Source organism: Mastomys coucha, unplaced genomic scaffold (genome assembly GCF_008632895.1).
Source record: "Mastomys coucha isolate ucsf_1 unplaced genomic scaffold, UCSF_Mcou_1 pScaffold3, whole genome shotgun sequence".
NCBI lineage: Eukaryota > Metazoa > Chordata > Mammalia > Rodentia > Muridae > Mastomys > Mastomys coucha.
The window spans coordinates 39,088,091-39,111,334 of NW_022196909.1; the positions used below are offsets into that span (position 1 = coordinate 39,088,091).

General features: G+C 39.4%; 1 protein-coding gene across 22 annotated transcripts in view; it reads left to right on the plus strand.

Annotated features, from left to right (window-relative positions):
- Positions 1 to 23,244, plus strand: part of Pcdh15 (protocadherin related 15) — a 1,206,525-nt gene that overhangs the window by 985,969 nt on the left and 197,312 nt on the right. For all 22 annotated transcript variants that reach the window (XR_004112186.1, XM_031346915.1, XM_031346916.1 and 19 more), the window contains one exon: positions 22,821 to 23,126. Coding sequence is in view for 21 of the 22 variants with exons in the window: in XM_031346915.1 (XP_031202775.1) it covers positions 22,821 to 23,126 (306 nt within the window). In the remaining variant the exon portion in view is untranslated. The remainder of the gene's footprint in view (positions 1 to 22,820; positions 23,127 to 23,244) is intronic.

Consider the following 23,244-nt stretch of genomic DNA (forward strand, 5'->3'; position numbering starts at 1 on the left):
TGCCCTGCCCTGCCCTGCCCCATCTCTGTGCTTGCCCCTGCCCTGCTCCCACCCTTGCCACCACTCTTTCTTTATTTCCTTTCTCCATTTTTTTTTCTTTAGGCTACTCATTCTTAAAATTTTCTATCACATAGACTCCTAGAAAAAAGCCCCTGGGGGACATTTCTATAGACTAGTTACCGCCTTCTCATAGGCTGCATGCTAAAACACATTCACATCCGTTATCCAAATTATTTAAATCACAGACTGCATTATTAATCGTAGAAAGATCAGTATCCTGGGTTTGAGCTCCCAGAAAGATGCTAAATTGTCTATGATGAATGAAGGTCTTTAAATCTGGTCTTTACACTGAAATTCATGAATTGTTGGAAAGAGACTTATGCCACATTTATAGTGCCTGTCAACTTCTAAAGGTACATGTTTGACATATTAGGTGAGCATACCCATACCCATAAGCATCCTTGAAAAATGAGAATACAGTTTAATATTGCTCATCTATACAGCTTTTGAATTTTGGCAAATGGCATACTATATATTTAGTTGATTTTTAAAAGAATTGTTAACACAAAAACAATTGACGTTATCCATGAGCAGGTAAGAACAATATATCATACGTCTTTGTCCAGTCCTGGAACAGAATAATAGTAAGGGAGGATTCTCTCAGGTGTAAAGGTTATTTGGAAGGAAAGTGTAACTATGACTAGCTACTAGTGTAACATGCTACTAGCCTGAAAGGTCATTTATTTTTTTAAAAAATTTCCCCTTTGAAATGTGTATGAGGCTGAGGAGATAGTTTAGCTGGTAAAGGGCTTACTACATGAGTATGGGGACCTGAGAGCAATCTATAGACTCTAAATCCAGAGTCAGGCATGGCTGTACATAGTGCTCATCAGAGCACTGGAGAGCCAGGGGCAAGTAGATGCCTAGACCCTGCTTACTGGCTAGTTAGCATAGCCCGAACTGGTAAGTGCCAGATCTCAGTCAGAGACCTTGCCTAGAGGGCTGGAGAGATGGCTCAGCAGTTAAGAGCATTGGCTGCTCTTCTAGAGGCCCAGGATTCAATTCCCAGTACCCACAGGGCAGTTCACAGCTGTCTGTAACTCCAGTTCCAGGGGATCCAACACCCTCATGCAGACATACATGCAAGCAAAATATCAATACACATAAAAAAAAAACAGTTTATCAAAAATGTTTTAAAAAAACCTTGTCTAGAATTTATAATAATTATTATTAATAATTATAATAATAAATTAAAAAGTCAATGGCTCCTAAGGAAAGACACCCAAGGTTGACCTTTGCCTTCTACGTGCTTAATATGTGGATGTACATGCACAGAGACCCACACAACATATTTTTCTTCAATTATTTAACATCTGCTGAAGAATTAGTAGCTACTTTCGCCTCACAGCCTCACTCTATTCATCTTGCTGTACCATTCAATGCAGCATTACATATTTATAAGATCCCACTTTATACAAATTGTATTCCTGTTTTATAGACTGGTGAGAATTCATGGCTGGTACACTGATTTAGATTCGGTTCTCATTCTTTACACGGGCTACGGATACGTTTACTTTCCCTGAGGACTACACAGCCAGAAATAAAGATGGCAATCAACCGTTGGGTTCATAGACAGGATGCCAACTATTCAGAAGCACTGCATTGACCACAGCTTCTTTTCCTTGTGTATTTAAAAACCGAAATGCGATGTCACATCAATGTGTATAACTCCTACCTCATTGTAAACCAAACACAGCTGTAAACACAGCATGTCTCTACAGAGAGCCATGCCACTACATGCCCCAGTCTTCAATGCAGTGACCTTCCTCTCCTGACACTCACCTCTTGCTGGACCCTGTCCCCTGGTATAGACTCACCACCAGAATGAGCTTCTATAAGCGACATAGTTTGGTTGTGTCTGTCTTTTGAAATGTATACAAACAAAACCATCCAGCGTGCGCACGTTGGTGGTGGTTGTCCCTTCTTCATCTTTGCCGTGATTCGGCATCTTTCTGTGTTTCAGCATCTTATTCTGCTTTTGGTATGCAGCTGCAGCGTAGCTCATTTCCCCCACCACACTTCTGATGCTTATGTGAGTGGCCTTTGTCTGGAAGATATTGTCTTCCATAAGTCTAGGAATAGTTTCCTGTTGTTTAACTGCATGCACATGTATGTGAGTTAACTAGATCACACACATGTGCGTTTGGTTGAGTTGGCAATCCCAGCTTGCTTGCCAAGGTGACTATGCAAGATTCAGTACGGTGACGATCAACATTCTGCTATGCCAGTCCTTCTACCAACAAAATGCAGCATTCGACACATTTCACTGTAGACGTAGTCATCTTCTCCCCGAGATGGAGCCTCTCATTCATGATTTTAATTTTTTATTCTTTCTTTCAAAATTTATATATTTTAGTTTCTTTCTCACTTGCTCATTGAACTTTCATTGATTTTTTTTTTAACTTTAAAAAAGAAATTTATTTTGTGTGCTTGGTGTTTTATCTGCATGTATGTCTGTGTGAGGGTGTCAGACAGCTGTAAGCTGCCATGTGGGTGCTGAGAATTGAACCCAGGTCCACTTGGAGAGATGACTGCCCTTCCTGGATGTCAGTTTTCATCCATATGCATAGTCTCTGTCCACCTTAAGTGTGATTCGTTTCCTTACTACATGTGCTTCAGACAATGTCTCCATCTCTAGCCAGCATCTCATTTACTTGAAGAAGAGTTTGGGGGTGGGACTGTAACTCAGTTTGAGAATGCTGCCTAGCATGTGCAAGACCCTGGATTCCATCAATGGAACTGCAAATAAACAAATACCTATAGATAAAAATGACGTTTGACACAGTATATTCTCACCCACTGTTAAGAAGTGTTCCCTATACCCCCAGAGTCATGAATATCATCTTATATAATTTAGGCACCTTGATTTTTAATCTTATTTGTATTAAATTTATTATCTGTACTTTGTGGGGTTAGGGAGTGTCCTATATTTATCCAGCAGACCAACCTTCCCTTGCTGCTTTGCTGAACCATGTCATAAATTCCATAATCATGTGTCTCAGGGTTGTTTCTCTTTTCTCTCTTCTGTTTCATTGGTCTATCGGTCTACCTCTTCAACAACTGCAACAGTGTCTCACACAGACTTTATTTTCTTAGTATGACTATTTTTTTTTCTTAGTATGTGCTAAGTCAATCCTCTTAGTCCTTAGACTTTCACTAGAGACAACTCCGCTGATTCCTTGGTTACATTGTCTCCTCTTTGTACTTGCAGATAATTTGCATAAGTAGACAAATATGATTACCATATATATTACTTGACTGGCATCATACCTGCCTCCTAGCATTGTACTGGGATCCTATTAGTAAGGATCCAGTCACTCCATAGTTCTATCACTCTGGAGGGATACTTCCTGCATGCCCTGGGTGAAAGTATCATTCTCGTCCTTAGGAGCTGCAGGATATCAAAGTAGAAACACACTAATCTGTAAGGATAGGAAGTATCCAGATTTGTTCGAATTATTGGGGGGGGGGCTCTCCATTCCTGAACTCTTTCCATTCATGTCAATTTTTCCTATCGAGAACAGAATACTATGAAATGATCTTTGTTTCCTTAGCCTTTCAGTAATGGTCCCCGAAGGCACCCTTCATTTGTTGTATGTTTGAGAGCCTCCTCCACAGTTCAGACAGGTTATCAGTGCATATTATTTCTATTCATGGGGTCTTTGCATATGCTGGTACTTCTCTTCCCCAAAAGATGAGTCTTTTAAATTAAAAATATGTGTTATGAGAAATCCATGGACAATCAGATCAAAGAACTACTTAACACCCTATGAAATTAATATTGGTTGCTGGAATATAAGAAGAGAAAATAACCCATATTTATTATAATGTGTGTGCGTGTGTGTGTGTGTGTGTGTGTGTGTGTGTGTGTGTGACAGTGAATTCATAGAAGTCATGAGCTTTCAATCCACCTCTTTTGGATGTTTTTAAGTAATGTAAATCAAAGCAATGGCATTATTGACTTTAGGAATGTTGTGATTGATTACTCTTGATTAATGTCTACAGATAACCGTACTTCACAGACATTTAGTGGCAGTTCCTTCATTGTAGTATTTAGAACACTTATATGACCATGCCCTAACTTGACCTAAAGCATTGGTCCAGGAGCAATGAAAGAAGTAAGAGTTGAAATGTGAGGTGTAAATATGTAAGCCATCTCAAGGGGGTGTGATTGAAGGCACAGCGCATCACCTCCTGCACAGTGGACACCAATGTCCTGTAGTAATAGAAACTGCACTTTCTAGTGTGTAATCTTTAAAGTTTGTTTTATTTGTCTTTGGTGAATTGTCTGTTTTATTTTACATGCATGAATGTTTGCCTGCATGGATGTAGTTGCACCATGTGCTCATATGGTGCCTACTGAGTCTACAACAGTGTCAGATCACCTGGAACTGGTTGTGACCCATCATGTATGTTCTGGGAATGTTCATATGGTGCTCAATAAGAGCAGCAACTGCAATTAAATACCAAGCCATCTTTTTTTTTTTTTTAACTCTCCTAGTCTCTGTTTTAAAGCACTTCCAGGTTTTCTTCTATAAGCACCCAGACAGGCAAGAGTGTAAAGATACCAGTAATTCTTCCTGAGATGGCTAAACTAATATTCTAATGAGTTTCATCTTTTATTCTCTATTCTTTCTAGAATCCTTTAACACTAACAATTGTGATATCAATAGTCCTAATCTAATGTTGATGAACCAGTGACTTTTTTCCTTTAGAATTATACTATAGAACTAAATGATTTTAGAATTCATCATTGAAAATTTGCTAGATTTTTTTAAAGATTTATTTATTGTTATATGTAAGTACAATGTAGCTGTCTTCAGATGCACCAGAAGAAGGCGTCAGATTGATCTCATTACGGGTGGTTGTGAGCCACCATGTGGTTGCTGGGATTTGAACTCACGACCTTCGGAAGAGCAGTCGGTGCCCTTACCCGCTGAGCCATCACACCAGCCCAATTTGCTAGATTTTTAAGGGACTGTATTCAATATCAGGCTGACCTTATTCTGTGTGTTTATCCCTCTTACTAAACTGTTAGGTTTTACATTAAAAAAAAAAAAAGAAATGACAACTGGACTTTTGCTGGCAAATTTACGTCTTATTATATTTAATCATTTTTTAAAAGAAAACTCCATTGTTTAAACTATGTGGACTTATGTGGGGAAAAAAGACAATGCCAGATTTTATTTCATCTCTCACTGATAAAACGTAGTGAAGAGTCACCCAGAGACTGTTTTATAAAATGCAGATTTCAGGTCATTTTCAAAGGTGCTTGAAGTAGTTTGCCTATTCAGCATAAACTGCATCTCCCATAGATAATGCATATAAATATGTAATTTATTTAAAATATATACATATATGTATATGTGTTTGAATATATATGCACATGTGTTTATGTTTAAATTAGGATTTCTGGGCTGCTTGATATATAAGCAAAATTCAATGGAATCAAATTTGTCCCACTTGGGTATGTCTGGCAGAACAAAGTTAGACTTTCACAGTCTGTTCTTTCTGTGAGTTCAATTAATCAAAAGAATATCAAACTTGGCATTGATTTTATAATTACAGCAAAGAAATTCTTATGTAAATATTTGAAAAATACCCATTATCATGAAAATATCTTCTTGGCTCAAGGTCTCTCTCCCCAGTGGCCTAAACTTTTCTATGTAAACGAGGCTGCCCTCAAACTCACAGGAGCAATCAGTCTCCTGATTGCCGCGATTAAAGTCAAGCACCACAACACACAACACACACAAACACACACCACACACACATAGACTCAAGCGAGCACTCAGGCGTGTGTGTGTGTGTGTGTGCGTGTGTGTGTGTGTGTGTGTTAGTTGCCTATATTCAGTAAATGAGAGGAGCAGATTGTTTTAGGGCCTCAGGTAAATGATGAGCCTGTAAATCAGGCAGAGAGACGGGTTAAGAAGAAATAACGATGATCGTTGCCTAAATAACGATCTAAAATAGCTTACTGTTTCTGAGTATATTCCATTCATAAATTAAAATTACACTTTTAAATTATAAATAATAACAATAAATAAATTTTAAAGTGTAAGGGTCTATGATTTACCAAAGAATGATACCCAAGACTCAAATAGTATGCAAAAGCAAAGAGTGTTTTACTCTACAGAAGTCTAGCATGCTGGGGTCCACCATCTACCAAGATGGAGGTGCCCCAGTGAGCTTACAGGCCCGATTTAAAGCCCATTAGGGGAAATCCAGGGAGGGATAGGTGATCTCTATCTTAATCTGTTGGCTCTATCTCTAGGGACATTCCAGCACTTTACTGGGGTTGGGGGTACTGGAAACTGTTGCTGGGGAAGTCTGGAAACTGTTGCTGAAGAAGTCTGGAAACTGTTGCTGGGGAAGTCTGGAAACTGTTGCTGAGGATGTCTGGAAACTTTTGCTGACCCCATTGCCTTTGCCTCAGCTTCTGATAGCAGGGCAGTTTCTGATTGGTTGCCTGACTTGCCTAGACTTGCCTGGACTTGGAAATAAGAGATTTAGGCCTAGTCTCCGGAACTGCTGATTTGGAACTTGTCATGGAGGCAGTCTGTCTCAACAAAACATTTAAAATAGCCAATAATTTAATAGCAATCTACTAAAGAAAAATCCCCATATTGTATAGCCCCAAATGCTTCATATCACAGCCCTTCAGAGGGCGTCTGGCCCTTACCTCTGGGAGTCCAGGATCTCCTCGTTGCTTAGTATCTAGCCATTAATGTTTGACCAAAAGCTTTACGGTAGAGTGTCTTGTTTCTCTGATCATGTTTACCATTTGCTCACAAAGTCAGCTTCCCATCTGACATAAACAGGACGTAGGTATTGAGGAAGGGTGGAGAAATAAATAGAAAGCATAGCAGTGGGCTTACTAAAAAGACACTTAGAGAACCTTGTCAAACAAGGGCCGCTGACCGCTGCATCGTAGACGTAAAAGTTCAATGGCAAGCGATAAAACAAAATTGGTTGTTTGCGAATTACTTCCCTTTGAGTTATTTAGTTCTTCATCAAACCACATATTACTTGAGGAACAAAAGCCCCGTTTTACAAGGTTTCAAAGGTGGTAAACGATTTAATGATAAAGGGATTGAGAGGAGGCCCAGAGATGGAGACTCTGGGAAGGCTGTGTTTTGGACGAGAAGAAAAATAGAGCAAGAAGATGAGGATATTCTTTTTTTTTGTTTTTGTTTTTTTCGAGACAGGGTTTCTCTGTGTAGCTCTGGCTGTCCTGGAACTCACTCTGTAGACCAGGCTGGCCTCAAACTCAGAAATCCGCCTGCCTCTGCCTCCCAAGTGCTGGGATTAAAGGCGTGCGCCTCCACCGCCCGGCTTGAGGATATTCTTAAAAGGCACATTAGAGAAATTTTTTTGAAAGTCAAAGTTAATTTCCTGACTGAAATCATGGATAATCTGGTTATAGCCTCTTTGGGACAAGCATGAGACAGAAATCTTTGTACATAAAAGACTTCACAGTTAATTTTATGATCTCACTGAAATATGCAGGTAATCTAAGTCCTGAGGAGACAGGAAAATCATTATTAGTGCACTGAAATAACACTATACGCAGGAGAAACTTAACGAATTAATGCAGCTCAGCAAGGCTTTGCCACTGATGAAAACTAAGTGTCCTTTTCCAAGCAACTTTGAGCCCAGAATTTTCTTTTCGATTGCCCCCAAAATCACAGATAGCAAATCCGGTCAGCTCAAGGGACATTAATGCCACACAGCTCACAATGGTCAGTATTAAATACCCCACTGATAATTCCGATCATGTGGTACCTGTAACTTTTACTTGCATAAGAGATGCTTATGTCTTTCATAATCTAGTCTTTTGTACTTAGCTTACTGTCTGCTTTTGAAATGAGAGTTTCTAAGAAGAGATAAATATCCAGAACCCTGTTATTAGATGTTAAAAAGAAATAAATGACCATGAGCGCCTGGGAGAAATTTTATGACCCTGGTCTTTATGCATCTTCAGACATTTAGTCATGGTTTTAGATCCAGCAAGAGATATATTATTATAAAGTTTTAAAAGTATTATGTGTATTATTCATATGCACATCTTGTCTGTTACATTATTCATCTGGTAGTCAGACACATCATGGGGGGGGGGAGGAGAACCCTATGTACAAGTGTAATGGAGTTTCTCCCAAGTGGGCTAGAAGGCTGAGAAATGAAAGCCACACAAGAGGAAATTATTAAGGCACAGCTGATAAAACAGGGATATTTTGTACAAGTAACTTAACAAATAGCTTAGTGAATAACTCCTCGGGCAATGTGTGCAGTGGCTATGAGTGCTAAATCTTCTTCCACTACAATATTATTTAAAAAAAAAAAAATAGATACAGCAAAAGTGATTTCTTGTCCAGGAACAATTTGTCAGTGTGTTTGAACACTGATGGCCATAGTAGAAGAGAGACATGGAAGATGCTAGAGGGAAAGTACCATGTCCTCCAGGGGTGGCTTCTGGGATATTGGAGGAATGTAGAGCTCTCCTGGTGCTTTGTTCAGTTCCAGCAGAAGGAAAATAGAGAGGGAAAAGCATGGTGGTTGAAGCATGTTCCTGTTCATTTGCAATTGTTCCCTCGATATTTTAAGATCATGTTTTCCTTCCTTCTGACATCACCTCACTTCAGTGTTCATACAGAATTAAAGCAAAGGGGAGGGGAGGCACTAGTGATATTCTAGGTCATCTATATATCTTCGTGTTTCTAATCTAATATAAATCCTGAGTTCTGATGGACTCGTGGTCTACAAAGTATGTATTTCTCGGATACGGCTCTTTACTTTCAGGCTCAGATGCCGTAGAACTCAACATTCTCAAGCAAATAGTATATTGTTTCCGAGTAATATTCCTGTTATCTCTGCGTTCTCCCCCGCTTGCAGGTAAAACACTTAGCACACAAGCTGCGGAAGTGTCTTCCTGAACAAAGATCACAGAGAGAAACCACAGCAGGGTCCTAAATTCAAATCCAGTTCCTTTTGTGTGCTCGTCGCAATAATCGAGCCCAGTTTAACTTTCCATAGAAGAACTGCCTTCCAAATGCTGAAAATAGCGTCCTAGTGGATAAGTGGGAAGACGGAGAGGTTGGAACCCTGTGCTATCTCTGAGTTTTAGTCTCCCCGTTGAGTCAAATTCAAGAGAAAAGCATGCAGCACATCTCTAGGCAGAAAAGAAAACGGTGTGAGTCTGAACAATCAAAATCAATAATTTTGACTAAATAATCTTAAGGCTTTGCTTTAGCTGATTGTTTTGAGGAAAGAAATCAGTGGTTGGTATTGTGACTGGTTTTTCTATATGTATATATGTAGAAGGAATTTATAACTTAATTTTTTAAAAATAAGAAGATTCAGAAAGAGCTTTTGATGGGACTAGAAGCTGCCACCCAGACTTCCCTTCAATGAGAAAATCCATGTCTCAGCTGTTCTGAGTGAGGCAAGCAGGTTCCCTTCAGTGGCTGAACAAAGATTCTCTCAATGGTGGGTAGTTTCCTTGCCTGGCATCTCACCCTCGTTGTTGTATTGTTATGTTCTGACCTATGGCAGAAGGGTAAGGCCTGGTCATTTGGGCCCAGTTAAGAACAATTGTGATCTGCAATGCTAATTACAGAACGGCCTCTGGGTTTGGTTAATGCTGTCCTTGACCCCTTGGAGAAGTTACCCTTCTCCAACCCAACCTAGCTTTCTCTACCCTTCACATACATTGACTTCGAAGGCACACCGTAATGAAAAGGACTGGCGAGCAATGTCTACCCCCTTGCCTCCTTCCCACCGCTCGCAGCCTGCAAGCAAATGCAGCTCTTCCATCAAGCTACGGGGAATCAAAGAGGGGCCACAGGCCGAAAAACAAATAGACAAAAGCAGGCAATATTTCTTCGGCTTGTTTTCTCACTATTTAGTTTACGATACCTCAGAAGGACTGCTTCATTGTGATTTCCGAAACTCAGGACTGGAAATATTCCCTCTGTGCACCATAATTCACAGCATGGTTGTACTAGCAAGCACAGCTGCGTATTCATTGTCTCTGCCCGTCTATTTTCGTGGTTTTTATGAGGGGCTCCTCTGAGCCCACAGTCCTTTCTAATGGTTTCATGACTCCTCAGCCTCCCGCTCATCCATGTCAGCACAAAGAGATTCCTGTCAAAAGCAATGGTCCTTTATGAAGCAGACAGGGCAATGTTTCCTGTGGGCAGACCAAATCAAAGCTGTTCTTGCTTGCTTGCCGTGTTGGCTGGTAGCTCTGTCCTCCATGTAGATTCTTCATTTTTTAAGTTTGAAATGAGTTTTCTTCCTCATTATCCACAAAGATTCTTGGAGGAAACATAGAGAGAACTCCAGTATATCAGAGTAATATAGTTTTAAAAATTCCTCCTCATTCATAGCTGCTGTTTTATACTATTATATCATTGCATTGTACTGGCTAGAGTCTTCCCACGGAGGAGAGAAATATCACATAAACATAACTCCATAGATCATAACTCATTATATTAAGGAAGAATTCCGTTCCATCCAATGCACATCTATTCACTCTCTTTGTGCCAGCAATAAAACTATATGTATGCATGCCTGCGCGCGCGCGTGTGTGTGTGTGTGTATGTATGTATGCCCCCCTACACATACACTTAAAATTTTTTCTTGAATATTTTTAGCCCCAGCCTGATTTGTTTTTCTCTCATTTAAACAGAAAAACTTAAAGATGATGAAATGCCTTAGTATTTACAAATCTTATATTTTAAAGTCTGCATAAATTATTTTATTTTTTTAAGATTATAATTAAATCGTTCTCATATCTCAGTTTCCTGTCCTCCCTCTAAATTTTTCCTATGTGCGCCTCCTTGATTTATTTCAAATTCATGGCTGCTTCTTTCACTGCATGCAAATATATATAACCTGCTTCGCTCATCTAATGTTACTTTTATGTATGTTTTCAGGGTTAACCATTTGATATTAAATAACCAAATGACCTGTGCTTTACTGGAAAAAAACCTACTACTCCATCTCTCAGAATTCTCTAGTTGCCTGTAGTCCTTTGTGTATTTCTGAGGCCTTGTGGAATTGTCCCTGTCCACTTTGGCGCGTATACTGATGTGGTCTTTACTCAACATATGTGTGGGTGGTCATATTGGTGAAAATTTGTGGGTGTGGCATAATCATTTAAACTAAAATTGAAGGGAACAAACTGATAGTGTCATGCTTCAGGACTGCTACACGGCAGTCATAACACACCATGCCTTTTGGCTAGTAGTACTTCCATTGAACCAGAAGAGAGCCATGCTCCCAGAAGGAAAAACTTTTACACAAGCAAATATGGATTAAACCTACTTAAATTCATATACATACTCATGTATACAGATTCATAAGTCTCCATTTAAACCAGTTGGGCCCAGTATGAGATATATACTATCTCATAATTACATACACACACACACATACATTCATACTTATATATGCATATAGAGCAAAAGACCAAGCACTGGAGGAGCAAGAACTAACTCATTCTGGATGAAGAATGAGCTCCGATCTTTATCGCACAGAGAAAGGAAAAGCTTCTACCCTTTTATTGCTAAATGAATTAAAACTAAGTCTGTAAGAAGAATGCTTTGTTCTCTCGAGTATGACTAAGCCTGTCTTGCTATGAAGACAAGACCTGCTCTGTCCCATGGTAAGGAGAAGCCTGCCTGTTCCTTCTATACTCTCTCTCTCTCTCTCTCTCTCTCTCTCTCTCTCTCTCTCTCTCTCTCTCTCTCCCTCCCTCCCTCCCTCCCTCCTTCCCTCTCTCTCTCTCTCTCTCTCTCTCTCTCTCTCTCTCTCTCTCTCTCTCTCTCTCCAGTTGCTTCTTTTTTCATCTTTCTCTCTGCATTATGCATATTTCTCTCTCAATTCTTTTATGTTTCTTTCTTCAACCAACAGTTTAAAATTAAGGAGCAAGGTCACATAGCATCACTTTGGTATAAGGACAGATTCTCTAGTCTCTGTGGGTAACCAGGTCCGGAGGCCACTATTTAGCCTTACAATGCATAGCAAAAAACAAAACCACAGCAGTGATAAAACTGACAGCTTTGAGACAAAACAGATTACGTTGTTTATGTTGGTTGTTTCTGTCACAGCAATGAAAATAGCAATTATAAGAATAGTTAAACTTGCCAAAAATGTTAATAAGGAATCAGTTAAAGAATTATACAAGTGCACTCAGTGCTGCTTTTTAATGCCCGGTGTTTCTGGAAGACAATACACTTGAGATGAAGAGTAGTAAACGTAGGAAATGGTTGGAGTACACTAGACAGACCAGGCGTAAGACAGCGTGGTTATTTTGAAAAAAATATTTAGGACCTAGACTTTCCCCATTCCTACTTAAAAAGAAAATAGAATAAAGGTAATGTTTTCAAATATAAACTCTAACTGTGGGTTTCTAACCACCTCAAGGAATAGAGTCATATACACCAAACTTGTTGTAGAGTTATGAAAGAGCAAGTGTGATTTTTTTTTAATGATCTCGGCTTGATACAATCTAGAATCTAGAGACTGGAGGTCTCTGAGGGGTTGTTTTGATTGCTTTGACTGAGATAGGTAGACCTATCTACCGTGAGTGGGAGTGTTCCCTGGTGAGAAATCCCGCACTGTATAAAAGGGAGAACAGAAGCTGCGTCTAAGCATGTTGTTCTGTCCCTGATCGCGGTTGCGCCAAGCTCTCTCTACAGTGACCTCCCACCTATGCGGGACCTCAACTTGGAACTGTGGGCTAAAATAATCCTTTCTCCCTTAAGCTGCTTTTGTCAGGATATTTTAATCACAGCCACAAGAAAGGAAACTGTGACAGGATATGACCCCCAGTAAGAAGAGGAAGAACATAAAATTAATTTTGAAAAAAAAAAAGTCTTCTTGGAGCTTCCTTTTTGCTTCCAATTTCATTTGGAAAGTTTGAGAGTGGGAAAGAAACGCCCTTCTTGTAGAATTGTAGAAGGCCCGTTAGTGAGCTTGGAAACACCATCATACAGGCAATGTAAATACGAGCTGGACAACCTTTTGTGAAACTTCAAAGCATTAATCTCAGACTGTCTGCCATCGTGTTATAAATGATTATGCAAATATTTAAGCATGCCTCCTGCACGATGCTCTCTTTTTAATTACCTGCATTAATTTTACACCCTTTCATTACAAGTTCTATAGGCTGCGTGGGGGCATCTCAAAATGACTTGCTTAATTTGGCATCTTCATATACCCAGTTTCTCAGAGATTATTTCCTCTCACTTGCCTGTCTGCGTTAATTTTCTCCACATTCCTACCCCCTGCTTCAACTTCTTATTTCTCTTCTCTTCTCTCCAAACAGCCCACTGGTTCTTTTTCTCTAAATACTGCCTCTCGAAGGAACCACAGTATACTAGATAGTGATCCATGCACATCTAATACACATCTAATACATCTAATACATAGTCACACAATGCCTAGAAAAAGCAATTTAAAAAAGAGTTTTGCTAGGTGCTGGAAGGATCAGGAAGTTCAGTGAAGAGATGGGGAACTATCTGAGACTATTGGAAGTCTCTCAGGGAAGACATCAGAGATCCAGATGCATTTCAGGACAAGTGAGGCGAGTTTCCTGTATCTGTTCTCACACCCTGAGGTTAGCTTCTCTACTCTCTGGCATCAGCCTCAGTCATGTGATTTGTCTTGACCATTGAAGTAATAGTGGAGGTGTCCCCTTCCAAGCAGAAACAGGGAGGGGCAGGACTAGCTTATCTCCTTTCTTTCTTTCCCTCTGTCACGGGACTGTCCCCTTTCAATAGGGCTGTTCCAGAATTCTCCTGCCTGAAGTAACACAAGCATGGAATAGGAATGATGTAGCACTGGAGGAAAAGGGAACCCAGGGAGACTGAAGAGACGGTTGGAAGCTGAGTCACACATTCAAAGCATAAATAAGATGGAGATTGGGTCAAAGGGTTAGTTGTGGATGTGCATGGGTAAAGACAGAGGAGGAGAAAATCCTGTACCTCCTTGAATGCTGTGATAAAACACAACTTTTTGCTTAACTAGGAGTAATTGCTTTGGATGTTCGGAGTGTCAGCAAAACTTTCAAGAAAGCCACTTCCTATTGCTTGGTAGGAAATCCTTAATTAAACACTTATTCAACAAATATTTGTTGGGCATACATAAAGGATGCGAATAGGAAGTCAAGGATAAAAAGGCATGCTTCTTTCCTTGGCTGTTTGAAGTATAGTGTAGAAGACAGGCAGGTAAGCAGGCAATTATAACATGTTAGAAAGCCAAATAAACACGAGGTGACAGGAGTCCTTAGTGAGAGGAAAGCTATTTGAAATTGGTGGAGCCAAGGAATAGAAGCCAAGAAAGTATCTAAACTCTTTACAACAGCTTAATTGTGGTTTCCCCATGATAGAATAGAAAGAATTTAGGAACACTAAAAAAAAAAAAAAAAAAAAAAAAAAGACATAGCTTTGTAGAAAAATATGGGCAGCTGCCAAAACTTTTATGTGTAGAAATACTATTTACTGATTCCTCTGGGCAGAATTTATCTTTCCAAATGTGTGGGGACAGCCTGCAGTACTTATGAGTAAAGGCATGCTCAGTATGAGATAATTCTTGCACCCTTTAATCTATCACAGCGGTGAATTTAAGACCAGGTCATAAACACTTGCACACAGACACACACATCTGTTTCTCAGGCCATGCTTAAATTACTTTAAAATGAAAATGAGCATCTTGAGATGATTTCTCCCAGGACAGACTTAGTAGACATTTCTGTGTGACAATAGCTATGACATTTTCATAGAAGGTTCTTTACTGAAATCTTCTCTCTCTTATATCTCATCTAATATCAAAATTTGTGAGCTATAAAAGCTCTGTATAAGGCCAGGGAGATGGCTCAGTGGTAAAACATTTGCATAAATGTAAATGTAAATAAATAAATTAAAAAAAAACAGATGATCTTAATTGATTTATCTGTATCTGTACCTACATAGAAGTAGATATCCATATATACAATAAGAACAACAATAATACATAAAATAAACAGTTGACTTTATGAAGAGGTGTTTCGGTCAGTATAAGGCCTGAGTTCAATCTCCAGAACTCACATGAGAAAGTCTGGTGGTTAGGGCAGCTTGTCTTTCTAGCGATGCAGAAGGAGAAACAAAAGGATACTTGGATTTTACTGGTTAAGCCAGCCTCCTTAGCCAACTTGGCAAGCTCCAGGTCAATAAGATCCCCTGTCTCAAAAATAATATGGGCAGTGACTTAGGAAACACACAAGGTTGTCCTCTACATGACCACATACCCACATACACACATACGTGGACGTGCACATACACACAAATAAACACATGTCCCTGTACACACATATATAGTATGTGTTCTGTATCACTTAAAATGACTCATAGACAAAGGAGTTTATTTGGCTCACAGCTGCAGGGGGAGAGTCCATAACGGTGGGGGAAGCATGGCTCTTGGTGACCAGAGCATTAAGCTGACACATTATAGCTTTAACTACCTGAAGAACAAGAATTGGAAGTGGGATAAGGCTCTACAGACTCTAATCCTCCCCCAAGTGCTGTACTTCCTCCAGCTAGACCCTACCTAAAAATCCCATAACTTTGTAAACCTCACTGCCACTGGGAATCCAGTGTTCAAAAACGTGACCTTATGGGAATGTTTCTCATTCAAACAAACACACATACCCAATGCGTGCATACACCTACACATACAAGAATGTGCATATACATGTGCATGTACACACATATAAACATCAAATATGCATGCACACATACAAATGAACCCACGTATATACCACACACATGCATACATGTATACACAAGTTCACACACATATGATCATGTGCATACATACCCACGCATGAATGCACATGCATACTCATGTATGTAAGCCCATGCGCATGCTCAAATATATATGTATTCTCCCACAGTAATACACACATACATATAAACCTACATATGAATATGCACATAGGCACATACTCACACACACTTATGCACATGAAACCTCACACATATATACACGTGGACACAGATAAGCATATTCACACATGTGCAGACACACACAATTAGGTGCTCTGGGATTCACACCTCCATAATTGCTACAATACAGTTACAAACACACAAGAAAGCTTTGATCTTCATGGCTCTTCCATAAAATGACTAAGATATTATTTGAATCAGATAAAATTTCCTTATAATTATCACTTGTTACAGTAATATTGCTACATGCACAAACAAGTGTGTTTTATATATGAGTTCTTTGGCAAGTCAACCCTGAAATTCCCAAATAATCATCAAACTATCAGAGTTAATAGAGTCTAAGGAAAATAGAATACAGACATACAATGATTAAGTAGCCTGGAGTATTCTACTAAAAAGTTTTCAAGTTGGGACACAACCTATCTATTTAAATTAATTTCTAATAGGGATCAGAAAATGCAATTACAGCAAACATGGACAGTATTTTGACTTATTACTTAATGTACAACAAGAATGTTGTTAACCTAATGCAGAGCCCAGAGGAGGCAGTGAACTAGATACCAAAGACTAACATCAATTCATAGATGAGGAAGGGGGAAAAAAAAACAAAACAAGACAACAACAACAAGGCTATTAAGGCCATTCAGCCAATATGGAAAAACTGATTGTGTTAGTTAGGGTTTTACTGCTATGAACAGACACCATGACCAAGGCAAGTCCCATAAAGGGCAGCATTTAATCGGGGCTAGCTTACAGGTTCAGAGGTTCAGTCCATTATCATCAAGGCCGGAGCATGACAGCATCCAAGCAGGCATGATGCAGGAAGAGCTGAGAGTTCTACATCTTCATCAAAAGGAAGTCAGGAGCAGACAGACTGGCTTCCAGGCAGCTACAAGGAGGGTCTCAAAGCTCACCCCCTAGAGTGCTGCACTTCTCCCATCTGAAGGCTGCTGGCTTCCAGGAAGCTAGAATGAGAGTCTTAAAGCCCATGCCTACAATGACACACCTATTCCAACAAGGCCACACCTACTCTAACAGGGCCACACCTGCTGATAGTGTCACTCCCTGAGGCAAGCATATACAAACCATCACACTGACTATAAGCTGGAAAACCAAACCTTTTAGAGACCTGAGATCTCAGAGACACAGTATTGTGTGGGCTGGCTGTGGTTTGCGATATCTTAAACTCAGGGTTTACTTATTCTTACTAAGTCTACCTGTTTCTAGACAGTAATAATGATTAGGAATTTGTACTAAGAGAGGAAAAGTTTACCCTCACTCTGAGTCGTTAAATTGCTTCTTTTCTTCTTAAACGAATTATCACAGCTCTAGAGAAAGATCAGCATCTATAGAGAAGAAAGCCAGCTACTGTTTTATAAAGTTTGAAGTCGCTAGAATAATAGAAGGCATCTCTGTCAATAATGTCATTAAAGATGCTCTGGCCGGTGTCCAGATGCTCTCCTCTTCAGCAGCTCCCACAGCTCCTTCTCTGAGTGAGAAAGGAAGGCACAGCCTCTGAAATTGCTGCAGAGGACAAGCATTGAGGGAGCAAAGCTCGCTGTCACCCTCACACCGCCATAATGAGGTGCTACATGGTAGCTCACGCCTTCAAGGTAGCTGTGATATTCTCCTGTGTGTCATCAATTGGATGCTTGCAGAAGCATTTTGTCCTGCGACACAAATAATCCTCTCTAAATAATTGTAATATAATGATCGATACATTTTAACTTGCCATCAATTTCTAGCATGTTACCTAAGGGATCTACCACGCAAGTGTCTTAGCAGTAGGCCATGCACAACTAGCCTTCTTTTAGGATTTTATCTCAGGATGTTCGGCTCGCAGAAAGTCTGTGATATTAACTCATAGCATGTTCCCAGGACTCAGGAGGCCAAGGCTAGATGGCTCATATTCAAGCTGAGTCCCTGGGAAGCCTGGGCTACAAGAGGAAGAGACTGTGTCAAAAAAAAGCAGAAAGATTTATGGTTTCTACAAGTTTGATGGATAAAATGAGAGCTTCATTTACTAAAGAGAAAGACATAGACCTCGAGAAAGACATAGACCTGGACAAAGACATAGATCTCGAAAAAGACAATGAGCAAAATAACAGTAACAATAAGGAGGGTATGTATGAATTGAATGCTTAAGAACTGTAATTCCTAACTTGGTTTACAAGCAGCATGGAAAAGAACATCGGTGCACAATTGTTCATAAATACCATTTGTTTAGCAAGTAATTTTGCATGGCCTCTGGCCTCTCTCTTAAATAACTGTTTGGATAACATTAACATATGCTCTAACTTAGAGTTCAGTGACTGAACTGTGCTGTTCCTCTGTCTAGCACCTATCTAAACTCCTCTCCAACAAAACCTTTGTTTCCATCTTTGAAGCATTAATTTGGTCATAGACTTTTAGCCAATCTCCCCGCCATATGCGTGCCCCAAAAAATTCATCACATATCAGGCCACACTAAAACATATTTTTAAAAAGAGTATACCATGGACAGATGATTATAAAGTTGCAGCCATTCCTGTTTATTGCTTTGATGTAGTACAAGTGGCGAAGTGTGATTTTTCTTATTAACAATTTTAATTAACTTTTAATTGATCTGTAAGAAGATGAATGACTCCATTATAGCATTGCACGCGGTGAGCTGCTTGGGTAGATGTTAAGCATCCAGGCAAAGTTCTCGATAGTACTATTGATAATACAAACTCTGCAGATAGCTCTCTTGTCTCACACCGACTTCCTCCTATGTAGCAGTAAGTAACTGAGTCTGCCCTCAGTGCCTGTGTCACAACCTCATTCATCTTGCTCAGTGACTGAGAGTTACAGAAGGAAGAAGGGAAGTAGCATTCATGCATATTCTGTCCCTTTGTCACCATTAGCTGCATATTTGAGCAGCTTGAACTTTAGAGTTAATTGCTGCAGAATATGCAGTCCAATATACACATTTTCTTTCACCGTGGCTAGCCATGCAGGGAGCCACCTATGGATGAGTGGCTAAGACAAAGGTGTCTGTGTATACTTGGAATGTTCATTACACTTTAGCTAATTTAAATGAACTTACTTTTTAAAGGTCATAGGATCTGTTTGCGGTGGATTAAATATGCTTGGCCCAGCGGGTGGCCCTATTAGGAGGTGTGGCCTTGTTGGAGAAAGTGCAGCACTCTGGGGGTGGGCTTTGAGACCCTCCTTGTAGCTGTCTGAAAGCCAGTCTGCTTCTGGCTCCCTTTTGATGAAGATGTAGAACTCTCAGCTCCTCCAGCACAGTGTTTCCTGCTATGATGAGAATGGACTGAACCTCTGAATCTGTAAGCCAACCCGGATTAAATGTTTGCCTTTGTAAGAGTTGCCTCGGACACATGGTGTCTTTTCACAACAATGGAAACCCTAACTAACACAGTGTCAAAGATGATGCTCCAGCTAACAGAAAGCTTTGCTAACAGAAAGCCTCTTAAACAGATATTTAACAGGTAGACTAAAAGTAAATAGTTTCCCCAAAATAGAGACATTGTTATATACTTGCAAAATGTATCATTAAAACAAAAGCCCTTGTGAAGATGGTAGAGCCCTGTTTGTCAAGGTAAGCCTAAAATACTTGCACAAGTTTTAAAGAGGAACAAAGTGTCTGGAGCATGAATCAAAGAGGTGTAGAGTAGGAGAAGTCAATCAAAGCTTGCAAGAACAGAATCAAGACTCCTGCCCTTACAGCTACAGAACATGTTGGTGGAGGTAGTTAGCAGTAATCTTCACATTCTAACTTTTTTTGAGGATGGGAATCTCAGGCTCACTCTTTACTCTCTGTCGATAGTTTCAATATTTCCCCAGAGCCTCCCAGAGGAAGCAGAGATGGCTCACACCTAGCTTTTAAGTCAGTGACCCTACACTGAACTCCTCATCGGCAGAGAGTTATATATATTGAACCTTTATGACTGATGACTGACTCTATGGATAGTTATTTTTGGCAATGGAATAAATACTAGTACATGCAGTTCCTGTGTATTACAGATTGACTTACAAACTTTTGGGTTTACGATGGTCCAGAAGCAACAGACATCATGTACAAGAAGAACTTGAGACTTCTGAAGTTTTATCACGACCATGGTGGCATGCATTAGGCAGTGAGAGTGTCTAGTAATGCTGGGCAGCATTAGGAAGCTTCAACCCCCAGATGGCACCCTTTGTAAGTGATAATGACCAGAGCTGTCCACTGTAGTGGGTTCCATACCTGTGGGGATCAGCACATTAATGTATTAAATGTTTTGACACACGACATTTTTTTATTTAAATGAGTTTTTAAGAGTGTAACTGATGGCAAGTTAGGGTACATTTATCATGGATGCTAGAAATGAGACATTAGTTAAATCGGTGGGCATACGAATACGATGTGCTTAACTACACACACACATACATACTACGTACACATACTAACATACACACTCACATACACTAACACACATACTCATACACACACTCACACGTGAGATACACACTAACACACTAATACACTCACACACACTCAGACTCACACACAGAGGGTGTCAGGGAGGGGGAGAGAGAGAAGGGAGCAAAGGTTTAGTACTTAAATCAAACTTCCTAGTCATAGTGAACTTTGAATTATAAGAAATGAACAAATACCTTGGGTAAGAGTCACTTAAATAATGATGCATATGTAGAATGCTTTTTTATTAAGTATCCAAGAGGTGAAAGGCGAAGCTAAAAATCATAAGAGCAATGGTATATGGACCACAACCTATCTAAATTTTTAAATTATTATTTCCTTTACTTAATCTGAAAACAAATGCAGAATGATGGAGCCTGTTGTTCATTTGCTACCACTGGGAAGGCAAGTGCCACGAATGCACCAACAGTTTCCGGACCCATCTAGGCAAATTACAGCTTCAGGGAAAATATTTCTACATAGCTCTTCAGTTCTCTGACTGTGTCTGTTTTCCTCCTCCAGGAATGAATGTAATTCTTTTTCTATTTTACTGTCAGGATTAACTTCTCCAGGGCATCTATGGTTTTGTCTAAAGGACAGTTCTCAATGAGTGTCAGTCATATGAAACAGAAGGCTGTGGCTATAAACATGATACTCACATCCTTTTCTTTTCATTTATTTTCTGTTTATTTATTATGTATTTACATAGTATGTGTGTGAGTGTGTGTATATATGTTTGTATGTGTGTGAGTGTATGTGTTTGTATGTGTGAGTGTGTGAGTATATATGTGAGTGCGCCTTAGTGTGTGTATGTGAGTGTATGTGTATGTATGTGTACGTGTGTATGAATGCATGAGTGTGTATATGTGTGAGTGTGTGTGAGTGTATATGTGTAAGTGAGTATGTGTGTGTGAATGTGTTTGTGCAAGTGAGTGGGTATGCATTGTGCATGTGTGTGAGTGTGTATGTGAAAATGTTTGAGTGTATTTGTGTGGGGGAGTGTGTGTGAGAGTGTGTGTGTGTGTGTGTGTGTGTGCATGAGTGCACTCACATGTCCCACAGAGCATATGTAGAGGTCAAAGGAGGTTCTTGTACCATACATGTTCCAGATGTTGAGCTCAGACCATCAGCAGGTGCCATCTTACCACCAGCCCTATTACTGCATCTCAACTTTATTTTTTTCAAAATGAGAGATGTGTGTACATGATGTTAAAATGCACTGCCTTGCATTCCAGTCCTCACAATGATTCAGTCATCTATTGAGTTTAGAAATCAAAATGAAGTCCTCTCCCTTGTGTTTAGTGGTAGTTTGGAGCTTAACCATGTCACAACTTTTTAGGTAGAGTCAAGAGTTTATGAAAAACAATAATACAATCATTTGACATAAAATATACAGTATCTGATAATGTGTGGTTATCCATTGTGATGAATTTGCTGACTTCCAAACAAAAGTACTTCTATCAACATTCTATTAGAAATAGCTTTTCCATTTCTGATCCAAAATGACTTTATGCCTAAAACTTTTAGCAAATATAGATTTACGTAGCTCCAATGATCCTCAGATATTATTTGAGATTTATATTCTAACATTAAATAATAGCCCTGACTTGTGATTTGACAATTACTGTACTTTTATTACCATTCAGTTTGGGAATTTGTTTAATTTCAAACCTCAGGTCCACGTATCCACTGAACATTCATTACTTTCATTAGCATTTATTAAATAGTTTTATATATAAGTCATTGTTCTAAATTCTAGGACCCCTGAGGTATTTAATTCTTGTATAACTTTATGTGAGACAATTAATTTCCTTAAGCCATATGGTCTCATTTGCATAATGGGACCAAAGATATTTACTCATTAGAAATAATCATAAAGATTAAATGAGGTAAATATACATCATACCCAATCTTATGTAAACGTGAAAATGACTATATGAATGTCTTAAACAAAACAACCATCAACTCTTAAACTGTTAGCGAATTATCTTTAATTAGTTAAAACCAAGTGCTACTTTTGACATTTAAAATCCACCGTAGCAATAAAATTACATGAAACTTTCCATTTTTATAACACTCATTTTCTCTGATATAATATATTGCTGGGTCTAATGGTATCAGCTTATTTCATTTTCACTGAGTATATAATTTAATCAGAGCTTATTTCTTTTCGTGATTTTTTTTGACTGCAAATTGTACCTTTATTATCTTTCTAATTTTACCTTTACAGGGAAAAAAAAGAAAAATATTTGGTCAGAGAACATGGCACCATTTGTCAACTCCGTGCCAGGAGCTGTTTTTTTTTGAAGCCTGTTGTTTCTTCCATTTAGGCAACAGATCCAGATGCAGGGATAAACGGCCAAGTGCACTATAGCCTGGGGAACTTCAACAATCTCTTCCGCATCACCTCCAACGGGAGCATTTACACTGCCGTAAAGCTGAACAGGGAAGCCAGGGACCACTACGAGCTGGTTGTTGTGGCAACAGATGGAGCAGTCCACCCTCGACATTCAACTCTGACACTGTACATCAAGGTGTTGGACATTGATGATAACAGCCCTGTTTTTACCAATTCAACATACACTGTTGTTGTTGAAGAGAATCTGCCAGCTGGGACCTCCTTTCTTCAAATAGAGGTGTGTGGACAAGCATTCATTCCATGATATCTGTAGTATAAGATTAGCTGTAAGGAGAAGACATTGAAGGCTAACTATAAACATGTGATCTATTTGAGAATAGCTCAAATTCAGATAA